The sequence below is a fragment of the Vombatus ursinus genome, unplaced genomic scaffold (assembly GCF_900497805.2).
Source record: "Vombatus ursinus unplaced genomic scaffold, bare-nosed wombat genome assembly UNPS02006779.1, whole genome shotgun sequence".
Lineage (NCBI taxonomy): Eukaryota > Metazoa > Chordata > Mammalia > Diprotodontia > Vombatidae > Vombatus > Vombatus ursinus.
Genome location: NW_020946557.1, coordinates 25,258,003 through 25,274,695, shown reverse-complemented (window position 1 = coordinate 25,274,695; position 16,693 = coordinate 25,258,003). Strand labels below are relative to the sequence as shown.

Sequence of the window (16,693 nt, the reverse complement as noted above, 5' to 3'; positions counted from 1 at the left end):
CAACTCTCTTCTCTGAGCAAAGCAGAATTTCAGCAGCTCAAAAGAAACATGAGATGCACACATTTAGAGACATTATTACTCCAAATGTTCATATGGACTATTTGTGCCCGACCTGCAGCAGAACATTCCAGGCTTGTATTGGTCTGATCAACCACTGTTAAACACACTCTACCTTGACTCCAACATAGTGAGGTCATTTTTGTCTTCTTTAAGAACAAAGAATAAGAACCAACCAACAACATATACATGAATGAAAGCCTTTGGGCAAATGTGATTTTATAAAGTTAGCTGTCAAAATGTTTATTTCTGGGCAAGCTAGAGAGTAATTTGGAGAATAACAATTGGATAAACAATCTAAAGTAAAACTCAGTCTCTTGACTCAAGTCAGAGATATAACCACACGCATTTTGTTCTACATCCTCTTTTTGTCCTTGTTGAGTCCTATGCAAAAAGAAATCCTTTAAAAACTGGGAAACCCTGTTGGCTTGCTGCTAAGCATCTTTTATATGTTAAAATTCCACTTATAAGCATGCATCTGTTTTTCTTAGCATAAGTACCAGAATCTAATACAGGTACACAATGGATCAATTATGGTGGTCTGAGGCGTTCTTTTTCCCACTTTATGCTTCTTATCTATTTTCATTATTGCAGAGCCCTGGAAAAGTAAGTATGGTATGTCAATGTTTCCCATAGGTATCTGAATGTGATTCACAAGTCAGACCCTATCATGCTCTGGGGCCAGGACATAGAGTACATGAGGTGAAGGGTCTGAGTAGTAATGACATGTTCAGCAGATTTGAACTAAAAGCTACATATTTAATCCTCTGACATACAGATCAATCCCTTAACACTTGACAATAATAGACCATAGTGGGCATGTTAAATGGCATTTAAGACCATTTTTTCCACCTGATTCTTCCTTTCTGGATTTTATTCAAATGCTACTAATCTTAGAACTGCAACTTGTTAAGTCATAGGGATACTATTAGTGCTTGAGAAAAGCAAACCAAAAAAAAAAGTTAAGTCTACATTCTAGCATGAACAGTTATCATCATTGTGTCATTATCATCATCATCATCATACCCCATACCAAATTCCTTGTAAAGCAAATAGTAAGTCACATTTCTTTAGCATTTCAAAGTTTAAAAGGCACTCTTCTTACAACAAACTTGTGGGGATCAGAGTTACAAATGTCATTATCTTTATTTTAAAAATGAAGACACTGGATCTCAGATTTCCCATTGTCACACAAAGGAAACATACTAGACATGAAACCAGGTCTCCTCAGTCTAAATCCAATGCTCATTTCACTATCCCACAAATTATAGTTCAATATAATATTGCTTGAGACAAGTTAGTCACAATGTCTGTATACTTTGAATATACCATTTGCTCATGTTTTATTAAAATGATTCCATTTCACAGTCCCATTTTCCTTTTCTACAGGTTGAACCAGTAATACAGAAAGGCCATGAGAGCCTAATACACCACATTCTCCTCTACCACTGCAGTAACAATTTTAATGAGAGTGTTTTGGATTATGGCCATGAATGCTATCACCCCAACATGCCAGATGCTTTCCTGACCTGTGAGACTGTGGTCTTTGCTTGGGCCATTGGTGGTGAGGTAGGATTAATAGTTAAAAAGCCTACAATTTGTCATCAATGTGTAAACACTTTCTGTATCTCTAAATGCTGTCTCTAACATGCTTGGCCCATTTGGCTTTGAGAATCCAGATCTGGGTCTTGGTGTCAGGAAGACCAGGATATATCCTACCTATTCCTCATAGAAGCTGTGTTACATTAGACAAATTACTTAACCTCTCATTTCTCCCAGGCAATTCTCTAAGACTTCAAGTAGCAGAATAGTTGCTGATCTGACTTGGTAGGAGTTTCCTCACTCAGAATTGCCTACATCAATGAAATAATGGTCCCTGACCTTCACCCCTAAAGCAAACAAATAAAGAAAAATGGCTTTCTTCTCTCCTTTCCTCATAGGAAATAATTATTTTACCAAGCCATTTAATTTTGTTTTTATGGTTTTAAATATTTGGTAATTCTGGAATTTCTTTGAAAATTGAAAGTTTGTAGATTAAAATTAAAGCTTTCAGTAGGGATCATATTATAGTGATTTACATAAATCTCAATTCTTAGGGATTTTCATATCCTCCTCATGTTGGCTTGTCCCTGGGTACACCATTAGACCCTAACTACGTTCTTCTGGAAGTTCATTATGATAACCCAACATATCAGGAAGGTGAGTTTCCTTTTTAATATATATCTTTTCTACTTTATATTTATAAAAATGATATTTTATGAATCTTCCAAAGTCACTCACTAGGAACTCAGACAAAAGAACAGTACTTTGCTTACAGGAGAATTTTGTGGAATTGATTTGAATCTCTAGATTCAGTTCAGTTGTGGTATAGAATATCACAAGTTATGCTTTGTAGCATACTGTATAAGTCTTTGAGGCACCCTTGTTCTAGAAAATGAAGTAAATATACAAAGTACCATTTATTTAACATTGTAAAGTGGAAGTATTTGTATCATCTAGCATGTTATTTTGTCACACGGGGCAAAAATCATAAAGGTTGCCTTTAAGATCTAGGAAGACTATCTTTGGGGCAGCTAGGTGGTGTAGCGGATAGAGTACAGGGCCTAGAGCCAAGAAGCCTCATCTTCCTGACTTAAAATCTGGTTTCAGATACTTTACTTGCTGTGTGACCCTGGGTAAGTCACTCAACCCTGTTTGTCTCAGTTCCTTATCTGTAAAATAAGAAAGAGAAGGAAATGACAAACCCCTCCAGTATCTGTGCTAAGAAATCCCCAAATGGAGTCATGAAGAGTTGACATGACTGAACAACAAAAGACTATCTTTAATCACTTAGTTTACTTATGAAATCCATCAAGGATAATGAGGTACAAAGAGAGTTTTGTTTTTGAATCATAAGGCTAACTGAAAAAAAAAGGGGAAAACACATTATATTACCTTCAACTTTAAACAAAAAAGATATAAAGATGCAGTGCCCTGAAAAGAATGCCAATTAAAAATCTGCTATAGCTATTTGTTCTGCTTGCTTTTTCATACTGAATCTATTCTGCATCCTCCGTAGGTTCTCTCCCAAAATGAACCTGAGAAATTTAAAAACAAAACTTCCCTAAAATAGTAAAAACTGTTTTAAAAATCATACTGTCAATACATTATAGGAATAATGTTTCCCTTTAAGCAAAATACAATAGTGGGAGGAACAATAATATTAATTTTGCTACTTAACATTGGCACACATCATATATTACATTTATATAAGACTTTTAACTTTCCAAAGAACTTTCATAGATATCATCTTTTGCTCATTGGAACAATTCTTCATAAACAGTATAAGTACTATGCAAATTAGCAATTTGATATAAATGAATTCTTCCCCTATTACCTGATAGAATATTTTGAATCTAGGGGTTTATGCTACTTTCTTTATTTTCTTTGCCATATCCATTTTACCATTAAGAATCAATGAAGGTACCAGACCACACCTATCAGACTAGCTAACATGACAAAACAGGAAAATGATAAATGTTGGAGAAGATGTGGGAAAATTGGATTATTGCATTATTGGTGAAGTTGTGAACTGATCCAACCATTTTGAAGAGCAATTTGGAACTATGCCCAAAGGGCTATAAAAATGTGCATACCCTTTGACCTATCAATAGAACTTTTAGGGCTGTATCCCAAAGAGATCATAAAAATGAGAAAAGGACCCACATGCACAAAAATATTTATAGCAGCTCTTTCTGTGGTGGTAAAGAATTGGAAATTGAGGGGATGCCTATCAATTGGGGAATGGCTGAACAAATTGTGGCATATGAATGTAATGGAATACTACTGTGCTATAAGAAATGATGATCAAGCAGACTTCAGAAAAACCTGGAAAGACTTGTATGGACTGATGCTGAGTGAAGTGAGCAGAACCAGGAGAATATCGTACATATTAAAAGCCACACTGTGCGATGACTAACTGTGATAGACAGCTCTTCTCAGCAATGCAAGGATCTAAGACATCTCCTAAAGTCTAATGATGGAAAATGCTATCCACATCCAGAGAAAGAACTATGGAGTTTGAATGCAGATCGAAGCATACTATTTGCTCTTTTTTCCCTTCTGTTTTGTTTTGTTTCTTCTTTCTTGTGGTTCCTCCTATTGGTTCTAATTCTTCTTTCCAACATGACTAATGTGAAAATATGTTTAATAGTAATGTATATGTAGAACCTATATCAGATTGCACATCATCTTGGAAAGGGAGGTAGGGAAGGAGGGGGAGAAAATTTAAAACTCAAAAGCTTATGGAAGTGATTGTTAAAAGCTAAAAATAAATAATTTTTTTTTAAAGATTCAACAAAAAAGTGGAATATGAACTTTTTATCAGTTTAGGTGAAGAAAGAACTCAGATTTTTTTTAGTTTTGTTAATTTTTAGACATTCATCATTTTACTAATATTTGGGGAGATTGCCATTTTATCTTTTTAAATGTATTTTTCTAGGGATTTGAACTGTCCGTGGCTTGGAGCCTTCACAGCTGCTGTGTGTCTGCAGCTCCCCTCCCCAAATAGGGGGCTCTGAGTTCTGGGGATGCAGCTGTGGAAAGCAGCCTCCATTATAGCACAGCTGTAACTGTGCCCTCTGATTAGCCACATTCCTTGCCCTAAATCTGATACCAAATAACTCAACATTAGGGTCACCTTATTGCAATGATTCTGACTAACTGACCTCTTACCATTTTTTCCCCTAAGAATTTTATATAGAGTGGTGGCTCTGTATGTGAATAGGGTCAAGCAGTTTGTGCAAAAAGTAATATACTTTGGAATTCTACCCCTATGATGGCTGCTGGTCTGCTTAAACCTTCCCTTGTGTATCACTATGTGTTTCTCAGAGAAATGTTGTGAAAACTGGTTCAGGAGAGATTTTTTTCTTCTCTGTCTTCAGAAGAATGTGGATCTCTGATGGTAATTCTATTCATTTTTGGCAGATTGTAGGTAACAGAAAAGAGTGTAGGGAAGGTCTAGAGTGGTCAATTACCAGAACCACAGCTGATAAGAACTGTTCGCAAACTAAACTGACTGATTTTTCCAGTAAGGATTTGCCAGTAAGATTCCAAGGGCCTGTCTATCTCTATGTACAAATAATCTAATGGGGAGACAACATGCCAACTATATACAAACAAAATATATACAGGACAAATTAAAGATAATCTCACAAGGAAGGCACTAGCATTAAAGAGGATAGGGAAAGGTTTATTGAAGATAGGAAAACAGCTAAGACTTAAGACATAATAAGAATCAAATGAGATAGCATATTAAAGAGTTTTACAAAACTGAAAGCTTTATATTAATGTACATCTATTGTTGGCTAACTGTTGAGTCTATCATCTTTCTGTCAGAAGATGGGTAACATGCTTCTTCACTGGTCCTCTAGAAAGCTCAAAAATTTAACCTTCATTTAAAGAGTAAAGAGACATGACAGCTCAACACAGCTAAAGGGAAAAGATGGGTTGGGAGTATTTTCTTCCTCTTTGGAATTTAGTTTAACCTTTCCAGTCAGTTACTTTGGAGCAGTTCAGGTTTTCCTTTAGAACTATCTTATCTTCTACTACTGATGCAGATTATAAACTCTCCTTGTAGTCAATTACCAGGAGGGCTGTCTTAAATGACAGGGAAGGAGATCCCTTAGAGGTGAGATAATAAAGCTCAAATAAAAGGTGTATTTGTTTAAAATTCACAAACTGAAGAAGTTTTAATTAGAAATCAATGAGCCAAAATTACTCTGTAGAAAGGTACAGCCTACAAAGGAAAGCTATTGCATTGACCAGAGTTCTTGAATCTTTCCAGTTTATTTGTCTTTGCAATATTGTTGTTATTTAATGAATTGTTCTCTAGGTTCTATTCACTCCAATCTGTATCAGTTCATACAAGTATTCCCACATTCTTTTGAAATCATGACTTTTTGTCATTTCTTATAGCCCAATAGTATTATCATTACATTCATATAATACCAGAATTTTTTCAAACATCCCTCAATTGACACCCCTCCCTTTAGTTTCCAGTCATTGCCACCACACAAAAAAAGAACTGTCATAAATAGTTTTGTACATTATCCTCTTTCTTGGATCTCTTTGGGGTATAAGCCTAGTACTACTATTGCTAGGTTGAAGGGTATGCATGGGTTAGGAAGTCTGGTGGCATAGTTCCAAATTGCTTTCCAGAATGGCTAGACTAATTCATAGTTCTAATTGAGTGTTAGTGTGTCTATTTTCCTGCACACCCATTAACATTTGTCATTTTCTTCATCTTTACAAATCTGATGGGGGTGAGATAGAACCTCAGAGTTGCTTTGATTTTCCTTTCTTGAATTGTTAGTGATTTGGAGCAGTTTTTCATATGGCTATTGAGAGCTTGAATTTCTATAAGTACTTAATAAATAGTTGTTTGATTGATTTATTGATTAGTTCACATAAATTTTACAAAGTTTCTCAGAATTCTTCACATTAGCCATTTCTTATAGTGTAATAATATTCTGTTCTATTCATTTATCATAATTTTAGCCAATTCAATATTGATGGGTATCTACTTTGCCATAATAAAAACTGTGTGTGTATATGTGTGTATGTATGTATGTATATATGTCTTTGTGTCTGTATGTATATACCCTTTCTTTCTGTCTTTGATCTCCTTGGGAGTATATGCCTAGTAATGGTATGGCTGCATCAAAAGGCATGTACAATTTTTAGGGGCTTTTTAGTCACTAAATTGTTTTCAAGAATAATTAGATTGCAAGATTGTGGATTAAGGGCAGTCACCCAGCTGAACTCTCCCAACATTCTCCTCCAAACAACTTTCAAATGTCACTCCAAATCAAATTTTGGAGTGGCAGAGACAACAAAAAATCAAGATAAGATTTTTTCCAGCCTAAGAAAACTTAAGAGGTAGGAAGGAGAAGTCTCTAACACTGACATAGAGGTCTGGTACAGGTCTGGACCTCATGCATGTGATGAGGCAGCAGTGGTCACAGAAGCTCTAGCAGCAGCTTTGGGAGCTCTCAGCTCAGAGATGGTGAGGTTGGCAACTCTATTGTCCATATGCAGCTCTAGGTCAAAGTTCTAGGGTGGAGAGGAGCATTAGTGAGGTCAGTCACAAGTGAGCAGGGACCCTGGTCATTGTACCAAAGGAGAGAGGAGCACTAGTGTGTGCAGCTGCAGAGGACTAGGTACATTTCCTTGGTAAAGACCAGAGCACAGACCAGGAGAGCAGTGACCCCTCCCAGTATCACACCACCTTGGAAGCACCAAAATCTACCAGAATTCCAGAACAATCTATGAAAATAGTGGTACAAAATACTTGAATCTGGGGAAGGTTCCTTCCCGCCCTCAGGTGAGCAGAGCCCAACTTTACCATGAAGTTCAAAGTCAATAAATAGGCTGGAAAAATGAGCAAATAACAACAAATAATTTTACTATAATAAACTACTACCATGGCAAGGAAGATTAAAACATTAACTCAAAAGACAACAATATGAAAATAGCTACAAAAAAGTCTCAAAGAAAAATGCTAATTGGACTCAAGACCAGTAATAATTCCTGGAAGAGTTAATGAAAGAGATGGATGATAGAGGAAAAATTCAGAAAAGAAATGAGTGTGATTCAAGAAAATTATGAAAGGAGAATTAACAGCTTAGTAAAAGAGACACAAAAAATACTGATGTAAATAACACCTTAAAAAAAGAAAAACAGAATTGGCCTAATGTTAAAAGAGGCACAAAAATTCACTGAAGAAGTCCTTAATAAGCAGAATAGGCCAAATGGAAAAAAAGTGTCACTGAATACAAAATCTCACTGAAGAAAATATATCCTTAAAAATTAGAATTGGGCAAGTATAATCTAATGACTCCACAAAACAACAAGAAACAATAAAAACAAAGTCACAAAAATGAAAAATAAATATAGAAGAAAATGTGAAATATGTCATTGGAAAGCAACTGACCTGGAAAATAGATCAAAGAGAGATAATTGAAGAATTATTGAACTATCTGAAAGCCATTATCAAAGAAAGAGCCTAGACTTTATATTTCAAAAAATAATTGAAGAAAACTGCTCCAATACCTTCGATCCAGAGAGTAAAATAGCATTGAAAGATTCCCCTGGATCACCTCCTAAAAGAGATCCAAAATGAAAATTCCAAGGAATATTATAGCCAAATTTCAGAACTCCCACATCAAAGGAAAAATACTTCAAGCATCCAGAAAGACACAATTCAAATATTGTGGAGGCACAGTCAGGATCATGTAAGATTTAGATGCTTCCACATTAAAAAAGTGGAAGACTTGGAATATCACTTTCCAGAAGGCAAAATAACTAGAATGAAAACCAAGAATCACCTACCCAGCAAAACTGAGCTTTTTTTCTTTCCTTCAGGGGAAAAATGAATATTTAATGAAATAGAGGACTTTCAAGCATTCCTGATTAAAAAAAAACAAAGCTAAATAGAAAATCTGACATTCAAACACAAGAGAAGCATAAAAAAGATAAACATGAAGGAGTAGTCACAAAGGACTCAATAAAGTTAAACTGTTTATATTCCTATATAGGAAGATGATACGTGTAATTCCTAAGAACTTTATCATTATTAGGGAAATCAAAGGAGTTTACATAGGCAGAGGGTACAGATGGGAGATGATAATATTGGAATGATTCCCCCAAAAAAAATTAAGGGGAAAGAAACAGGGATGCACTAAGAGAAGGGGGAAGGGAAAGAGATGCACAAGGAAGTATGCAGACTGTGCTTAAACCTCACTCTCAGAATTATTTCAAAAAACAGTATGTATATATATATATATATGCATATATACATACACACACACATATATATATATATGTTTTTTTAAATAATTCTGAGAGTGAGGTTTTTTTGGGGGGGGCAGGAATCATTCCTAACTGTGTATAGAAATGTAACATATCCAATCAGGAAATAGGAGGAAAAGGGGATAAGAGAAAAGGGGGTAATGATCAAAAAGAGGGCAGATTAAGGAAAGCAGTGGTTAAAATCAAAATAGTCTTTTGAGAAGGGACAAAATGAAACAAAAAAAAAGAAGAAACAAAAGATAATGAGATGGAGAGAAATGCACAGTTATTAATCATGACTGTGAATGTGAATGTGGATAAGTTCAGCCATAAATGGAAGCAGATAGCAGACTGATTAGAAACCAGAATCCAACAATAAGCTGTGAACAAGAGACACACTTGGAACAAGAAGACACATGTAGGGTTAAAATACAGGGCTGGAGCAGAATCTATTATACTTCAGCTGAAGTAAAAAAGGTAGGAATAGCAATTATGATTTCAGATAAAGCAAAAGCAAAAATAGACTTGATTAAAAGAGATGATCAGCGAGACTACATTTTGCTATAAGTAATATTGAACTAAGTCAAATTTATAAAAATAAGAGCCGATTCCCAGTTGATAAATCATCAAAGGATATGAATAGGCAATTTTCCTAAGTAGAAATCCAAAGTATTTATAGTCATATAAAAGTTCTCTAAATCACCACTGATTAGAGAAATTCAAATTAAAACAACTCTGACTACTGCCTCACACCTTCAGAAATGACAAAGGCTGGAGGGGATGGGGAAACTAGGTTCATTAATGAACTGTTGGTGGAGTTGTGAACTGGTCCATTCTGAAAAACAATTTGAAACTATGCCCAAAGGGCTATAAAACTGTACATAGCCTTTGACCCAGAAATAACACTACTAGGTCTGTATCCTAAAGAGATCAAAGAAAAAGGAAAAGGAACTATATATACAAAAATATTTATAGCAGCTCTTTTTGTGGTGGCAAATAATTGGAAATTGAGGGAAGGTTCATCAGATGGGGAATGGCTGAACAAGTTGTGCAATATAATTGTGATGGAGCACTATTATTCTATAAGAAATGACAAGGTGGGGTGGTTTCAGAAAAAAACATAGCAAGATCTATATGAATTGATACAAAGTGGTGTAAGCCAAACTGGGAAATCATCGGGTACAGTACCAGCAATGTTGTTATGATGATCAACTGTGAAGGACATGGCTACTCTCATTAATACAATGATCCAAGACAGTTCCAAAGGACTCTTGTTGAAAAATGCTATCCACATCTAGAGAGAGAACTGATGAACTCTGAGTGTAAATTGAAGTATTATTTTCTTACTTTCTTTCTTTTTCTTTTTTTTAAATATGACTAACAAGGAAACATGTTTTGCACGATTTCACATGTATAACTGATATATTATTTGGTTTCTCAGTGGCAATGAGAAGGGGTGGGAGGGAGATAATTTGGAACTCAAAATTCAAGAATAAAAGAATGTTTAAAATGAGTCATACATTTGGGGGGGAGCAAAATTGGATCAATGGATATAAGGGAAAGAAACAAAGTACAAATATATAAGCTCGTACCAGTGATTAAGTAATTTTGAAAACACTAGTAGATAATTCCAAAGTAACTATAGTATAAGTACATTCAAGAGTTAGTACAGAAAGCTCTATACTTTTCCCTCTGGAATTGATTTTCATGATGAGGCACTAAAAAATCCTGTCATAAAAGAGAAAGAGTATATTATATTCAGTATACTGTTCTCACCAAAGCAGGAAAGAAGACTAACATTTAGGAAGGCCTTTCAACAACTAATGAAGGCCAGAAATGTTTTTTTTTTTGTTAAACCACAGTTAACCAGAACATTTAATTAAACAGAACACCCCATTGCTCATTTTTAAAGAATTCCCATTAAACTATTTTTATTGAATTAGACAAAACACATATTATTTCAAAATATTTAATAGAGTCCTTTGGGCACTATTTACAATCATTTTAGACTTTAGACAATTTCATAAACAGCCACATGTAGATACTTTATGAGATCAGCCTCCACACTTGAAGAATCAATGGATTTCATCATGATAGCTTGTGAGATGTCAGAGGGTCATAGATTGACAATGAGCCAAAAAGGGAGTTGGAATTAAAACCACATTGGATAGTTTTTTTTTCTTTTTATAATTAACAAATCAGTCACAGAGCAAGAGTTATTTATTCTTATTTTGAAACAATTGTGTCTCAGTTCAAAATTAAGCAATTCCTTCTTTGAATTAGTCTTGGTACTTGACCTTTAATTTAATATTTGTTCTTCATATTAGAGGATTGTGGCATACCAGGTAGGTGACTCAGATTTTTCCATAATTTACTGTGAAATTTGACAGTGGTTGAGGTAGTGTGAGGAGCAGAATAGTTTGTCTAGCTCTCCACACCTTTTAATTCAGGCTTTTCAATTCTTACAGTGCTTTCATGTATTGCCAACTTGATTCCTTCATTTCAGAGTTTTCATTGCAGAAAACTAATGAACCCAACCTAATAGACTAGAGAGTAATGGTATTTTTATTTTTTCTTTAAAGGGTCAAACTCACTTTCTATCATGTGCTTTTATTACAGGCTTGATAGATAGCTCTGGACTGAGGTTCTTTCATACCACCATTTTAAGGAAATACGATGCTGGGATAATTGAAGCAGGTCTCTGGGTCAGTCTCTTCCATAACATCCCTCCAGGAATGCCTGAGTTCAGATCAGAGGGTCATTGCACTCTGGAATGTCTTGAAGAGGTATGTCTCTTGTCTGACTTCGTTGGTTAAAATAATTTATGCGTTACTAGCATTCTCAGAAAAGTATGTGGTAAAACTTTCAAGAAGCAAACATTAAAGTAAAAGCTCTGAATTTAGCTATTATTAAAGATGTTTGCTGCATAGTATTAAGAATACACCTATTATTAAGGACATGTACATATTATTAAGTGCAATTTATTTACAAATTAAGGGTCCATTTCCAATGGACACACTGCAAAGACAAGTCATCTCTTTTTAATATTGGTTTGGCATTTAAGAAACACATTGGGCTCCTTTCTCTGTCTTAAAATCCTAAAGTGTGTTTCCTCGTTCTATCTTGGAGGACTGAGAGATCAGACATTATGAAAGAAAGCTCTGGATGGAAGGAGTAATTCAGAGTCCTGGGTTTTCTCCCTTATTTTCTTAATATCAATGACAGATTGCTATTTAATCTTTCCTTGTAATCCTCTCTCTGCTTGCAAGTATGGGGAACCTGCAATCTTGAGGCCACATATGGCCCTCTAGGTCCTCAGGTGTGGCTTCTTGACTGAATCCAAGATTCACAGAACAAATGCCCTTAATAAAAGGATTTGTTCTATAAATCTTGGACTTGGTCAAAAGGCCGCACCCAAGGACCTAGAAGGCCACATGTAGCCTTGAAGCCACAGGTTCCCCATCCCTGGCCTAGTACCTTCCCTGAACCTCTATTCTCTTTTTCTTTCTCTTTTTCCATTTCCTTGTTTCTCAATTGCCCTACTTCTCTCTATTCCCTTCTTCTCTTCTTCCTTCCTCACCAGAAGGAAATAATAATGCTGACAAAAGTGAACATAAGATAAAAACTGTTGTTTCCCCAGAATTCAGCAATTTGAAGAGATGTTTCTGAATGAAAGCTCTGTAAACTCAGGCCATATTTTTAAATGGATTATGGAAAATATTGAACTGAATAAACATTATGACTTAGAATTTACTTGTGCAGAAAAAGCAAAGATAGTCTTGAATAATCTCAATTAAGAATGGCATTGTGGTTGTTCAAACATTTATTAATTTTTGCCTTAGTTTTTCTTTTTCTGCCAACTGTTTGTTCAAGCTTCCATTACTGCAAACTATTTCAACCCGCCACTTGTTCTTCTACAAAAGGATGTATGCTCCCCGAGGGCATGAGCTTTCTTATTTTTGTCATCTAGCGCCTAGAACAATGAAAATAGAAGGCACTGAATAAATATTTTCTCAATGAATGTTTTTATTTATTTGTTTGTTTTGTTTTCAAAAATGTTGATGAGGGTTTTTTGTTTTCTTTTTTTTGGGGGGGGTCTCTCTCAGGCCCTAGAGGCTGAAAAACCAAGTGGAATTCATGTATTTGCTGTTCTTCTCCATGCCCATCTTGCTGGCAGAGGTATCAGGATGCGCCATTTCCGTAAAGGGGAGGAACTGAAGCTACTTGCTTATGATGATAACTTTGACTTCAATTTCCAGGAGTTTCAGTATCTAAAGGAAGAAAGAACCATTTTGCCGGTATGAATATCTTTATCCTTTTCCTTACAAGAGTATGGAAATCACAGTGACTTATTCTTATGAAGGATTCTACCAGTCAAATGAGTTTGGCAGAAAAGTCTATAAACTACAAAAGAATAAGATGCCATCATCATTGTTCACCAGCCCAGATAGGACACATTCAATTTGTCTTCTGAAATCTACTGATTTCCCTATTACTTCTGGCAATTGTTGTTGTTTAGTCACTTCAGGTGGGTCCAACTCTTCATGCCCCCATTTGCGGTTTTCTTGGCAAAGATACTGGAGTGTTTTGCCATTTCCTTCTCCAGCTCATTTAAAGATGAGGAAACTGAAGCAAATAGGGTTAAATGACTTGCCCAGGGTCACACATCAAGTAAGTATCTGAGGCTGGATTTGAACTCAGGTCTTCCTGACTCCAGGCTCAGTGCTGCATCTACTGCACCATCCAGCTGCTCCTACTTCTGGCAGTGGCAGGTAGTAATTATAAGTGCAGATTTTAAAAGTAGTCTTAGGTACTGGATACCCTAAAGACTGCTTCCCTCTTTATTTGATTTAAAGTTTAGAAATCCTTGGGTTTGATATCCTGTATGACAAGCAATTAGGCATCTTCTTAAGAGAGGGTAACATGAATTCCACTTACATGAGATAGACAAAAATGGTGAAAAAATAATAATTAAATTTGGAGCAGGATGGAAATGCTGTCATCTAAGAATGATTGTTATGGTGATGTCATAGGCTGGTAGGTGACGTAGTGGATTGAGTAACGGACGTGGAGTTAGGAAGACCTAAGTTCAAATCTTTCTTTAGATTTGTATTATCTGTATGACTTGGGGCAAGTCATTTCATTTATCTGAGCCTCAGTTTTCTCCTCTATAAATTGAGGATGATGGACTTGATGGCCTCTAAGGTCCCTTCCAGCTTTACATTTATGATCTTATGATATAATGACTTTGTGCTTAATGATTTAAAGACATGTGGTCAGAGCCATGTGAGTCACATATGTATATGTGTGCATATATGTTTGTATGCATGTATGTATATATGTAATTGGTGATAGAGTTGGGCATGTGCATTGATCTCTTACTGAGGGACATCCTCAATTTAATCTATCATTTTATTTGCAGATGCAAATATTATATGTGGCATATATATTCACGTATTCAAATATATCTTTTCACACACAACATATATACGTGTATATCCATCATATGAATAAATAGTCCAACTCATAGCAACACTGAAAGTCATAGAGAAATTTTAGAAAGGAATACATTCTATACTTTTTTGGTAGTTGCTTTCATAGAAATATTTTAATCAATTTGATAGCATGACATATCCCATATAAATATCCATGGTCTACTCTGCTAATCCAATTAGGATTTTCATGATGTTTAGCAGTGCATTTGAGTTCTGCCCATGGAAGTTGTGACCCAAAGCATGAGAACTGTTGAAATAAGTTCAGTCTTTATATTATACCTATACAACATTTTGTAGCACAACACCTGGACTTTTGAAAGATTAATATTAAATATAGAGAAAGTTATAGCATCTGCAGCTAACTCTCTTGAAGTCCTGACTTCATTAATAACAGATCTGATAAATGAAGCAACGCAAAATTCCAATTCCGAGCACTTCTAATTCTGTTTTAGGGGGACAACTTAATCACAGAATGCTGCTATAACACTAGAGATCGAGTACGTATGACATGGGTAAGCAGTTCTTTCAATCACGTTGAGTTGTTTGGAAAAGAAGGTATGAACCTTCCTTTATTTTTCTAAGAAATGAGGGAACAAAATATTCCCACTTGGAAAGAGGGAAGGTAAGAACTTGTGTACTACTACAAGAAAATGAGGTAAAATGCTTCAGATTTTATTAAAATTCAAACCAATAAATGCAATTACGTTATGTGGATAAATTCTTTGATAGTATAGCTTTTTATAAAAAGCTATTGCAAGTATTTTTCATATCAAGTTTTATTACTAAAATCTCTTTGGTCACTAGCTCAGTGTATTAGAGTACCTGGATGCTAATGAGAATAAGTTCAATCCTTGTATGGAGGTGGCCTTTTTTCTATTTCGTGGCTCCAGAATCCTGAGCCTAACAGGAGAACTGCTAAAGAGGACCAATTTTGAGAGCCCAGGGATTGGCACAAATGTTTGTAGGGAAAATGATTTCAAATGTAGGCCTCATACACTCAGTGTAACAATGGCAGTGTATTTATTCATAGCACTTTTTTTTGTTTTTTTTTGTTTTTGTTGTTTTGTTTTGTAAGAGAGGCGGGATGTGAACCCTTTACCCCTTCTGATCTCTTTATAGATGTGAATACCTTTTTGATTGAGTCAAGGAAAGTAATAACTTGATTGTCTGAGAAAGCAAATTAACTATACCTCTGGGGGGCTAAACTACATGGATTCTGGGAGTTCTGGAGTTGGAAACATTAAAAGTTGGGAGCTACCTTAATAAGAATAAACCTCTCCACGTTTGGGGTTTTTTTTGGGGGGGAAGACAGAGACAGAGGCAGAGACAGAGAGAGACAGACAGAGATTGACAGAGACAGACAGAGACAGGCAGACAGATGGAGAAAGAGAGAAATAGGAAGAGAGAGAGAGAGATTAATATATCTATGAATAGTTTGGTCCATTCTTCACAATGGAAACCAAAACATCTTTTTTGTCATTTAAAATATATATGATTTCTCATTTCCAGTCTTTTTAGCAAAACTTTATATAATTTGATCACTGAATTCTTGACTAGGAGGCAGTATGGATTAATGGAAAGCATGCTAGACCTAGAGTCTGGAGACCTGAGTTCAAATTGTGGCTGTCACACTTAACTAGTTGTATGAAGTTAGATAAGTCACTTAGCCTCTCTTGGTCTCAGTGGCTTCATCTGTAAAATGAGGATAATTATAATACCTGCCTCACTGGGTTATCATGAGAATAATGCTCTGTAAACCTTAACGTACTATGTAAGTTTGTACTGTTATTCTTGTGAAATGTTTTTGGCAGCACTACCACCTCCCTACTATTTGTGGTTGTTGTTCAGTTGTGTCTGACTCTTCATGACTCCATTCGGAGTTTTCTTGGCAAAGATACTGGAGTGGTTGCCATTTCATTTCTAGCTCATTTTATAGATGAAGAAACTGAAGCAAACAGGGTTGAGCAACTTGCCCAGGGTCATACAGCTAATAATTATCTGAGACTGGACTTGAACTCAGGTCTTTCTGACTCCAGACCCTGCACTCTATCCATTAAGTCACCTAGCTGCCCCATATCCTACTATGTAGCAGAAATATAATTAATATAAGAAAGTTCTTCCTTATTGAGGACAAATCTTATAATAGGAAATGGCCTTTTAGAATGAGTGTTGTCTTTCCATTCACTACAGCCTCCCAAAGTACCTTCCTTATTTCCAGGTACACTTTTAGCACTAATATTGTTTTAAACATAAAATATAACAGTCCTTTTTAAAGCCTCAGAGCTCTCCCTAGTCCCCTACCCCACTTGAGG

General features: G+C 35.6%; 1 protein-coding gene across 1 annotated transcript in view; it reads left to right on the top strand.

The window, feature by feature from the left end:
- The first annotated feature begins 1,465 nt into the window (after positions 1-1,465).
- MOXD1 (monooxygenase DBH like 1) overlaps positions 1,466-16,693 on the top strand; it is a 43,100-nt gene continuing 27,872 nt past the window's right edge. Inside the window, exons 1-5 of the mRNA XM_027848651.1 lie at positions 1,466-1,626; positions 2,154-2,256; positions 11,506-11,672; positions 12,993-13,184; positions 14,834-14,878. Coding sequence (XP_027704452.1) covers positions 1,567-1,626; positions 2,154-2,256; positions 11,506-11,672; positions 12,993-13,184; positions 14,834-14,878 — 567 coding nt within the window. The 5' untranslated portion in view covers positions 1,466-1,566. The remainder of the gene's footprint in view (positions 1,627-2,153; positions 2,257-11,505; positions 11,673-12,992; positions 13,185-14,833; positions 14,879-16,693) is intronic.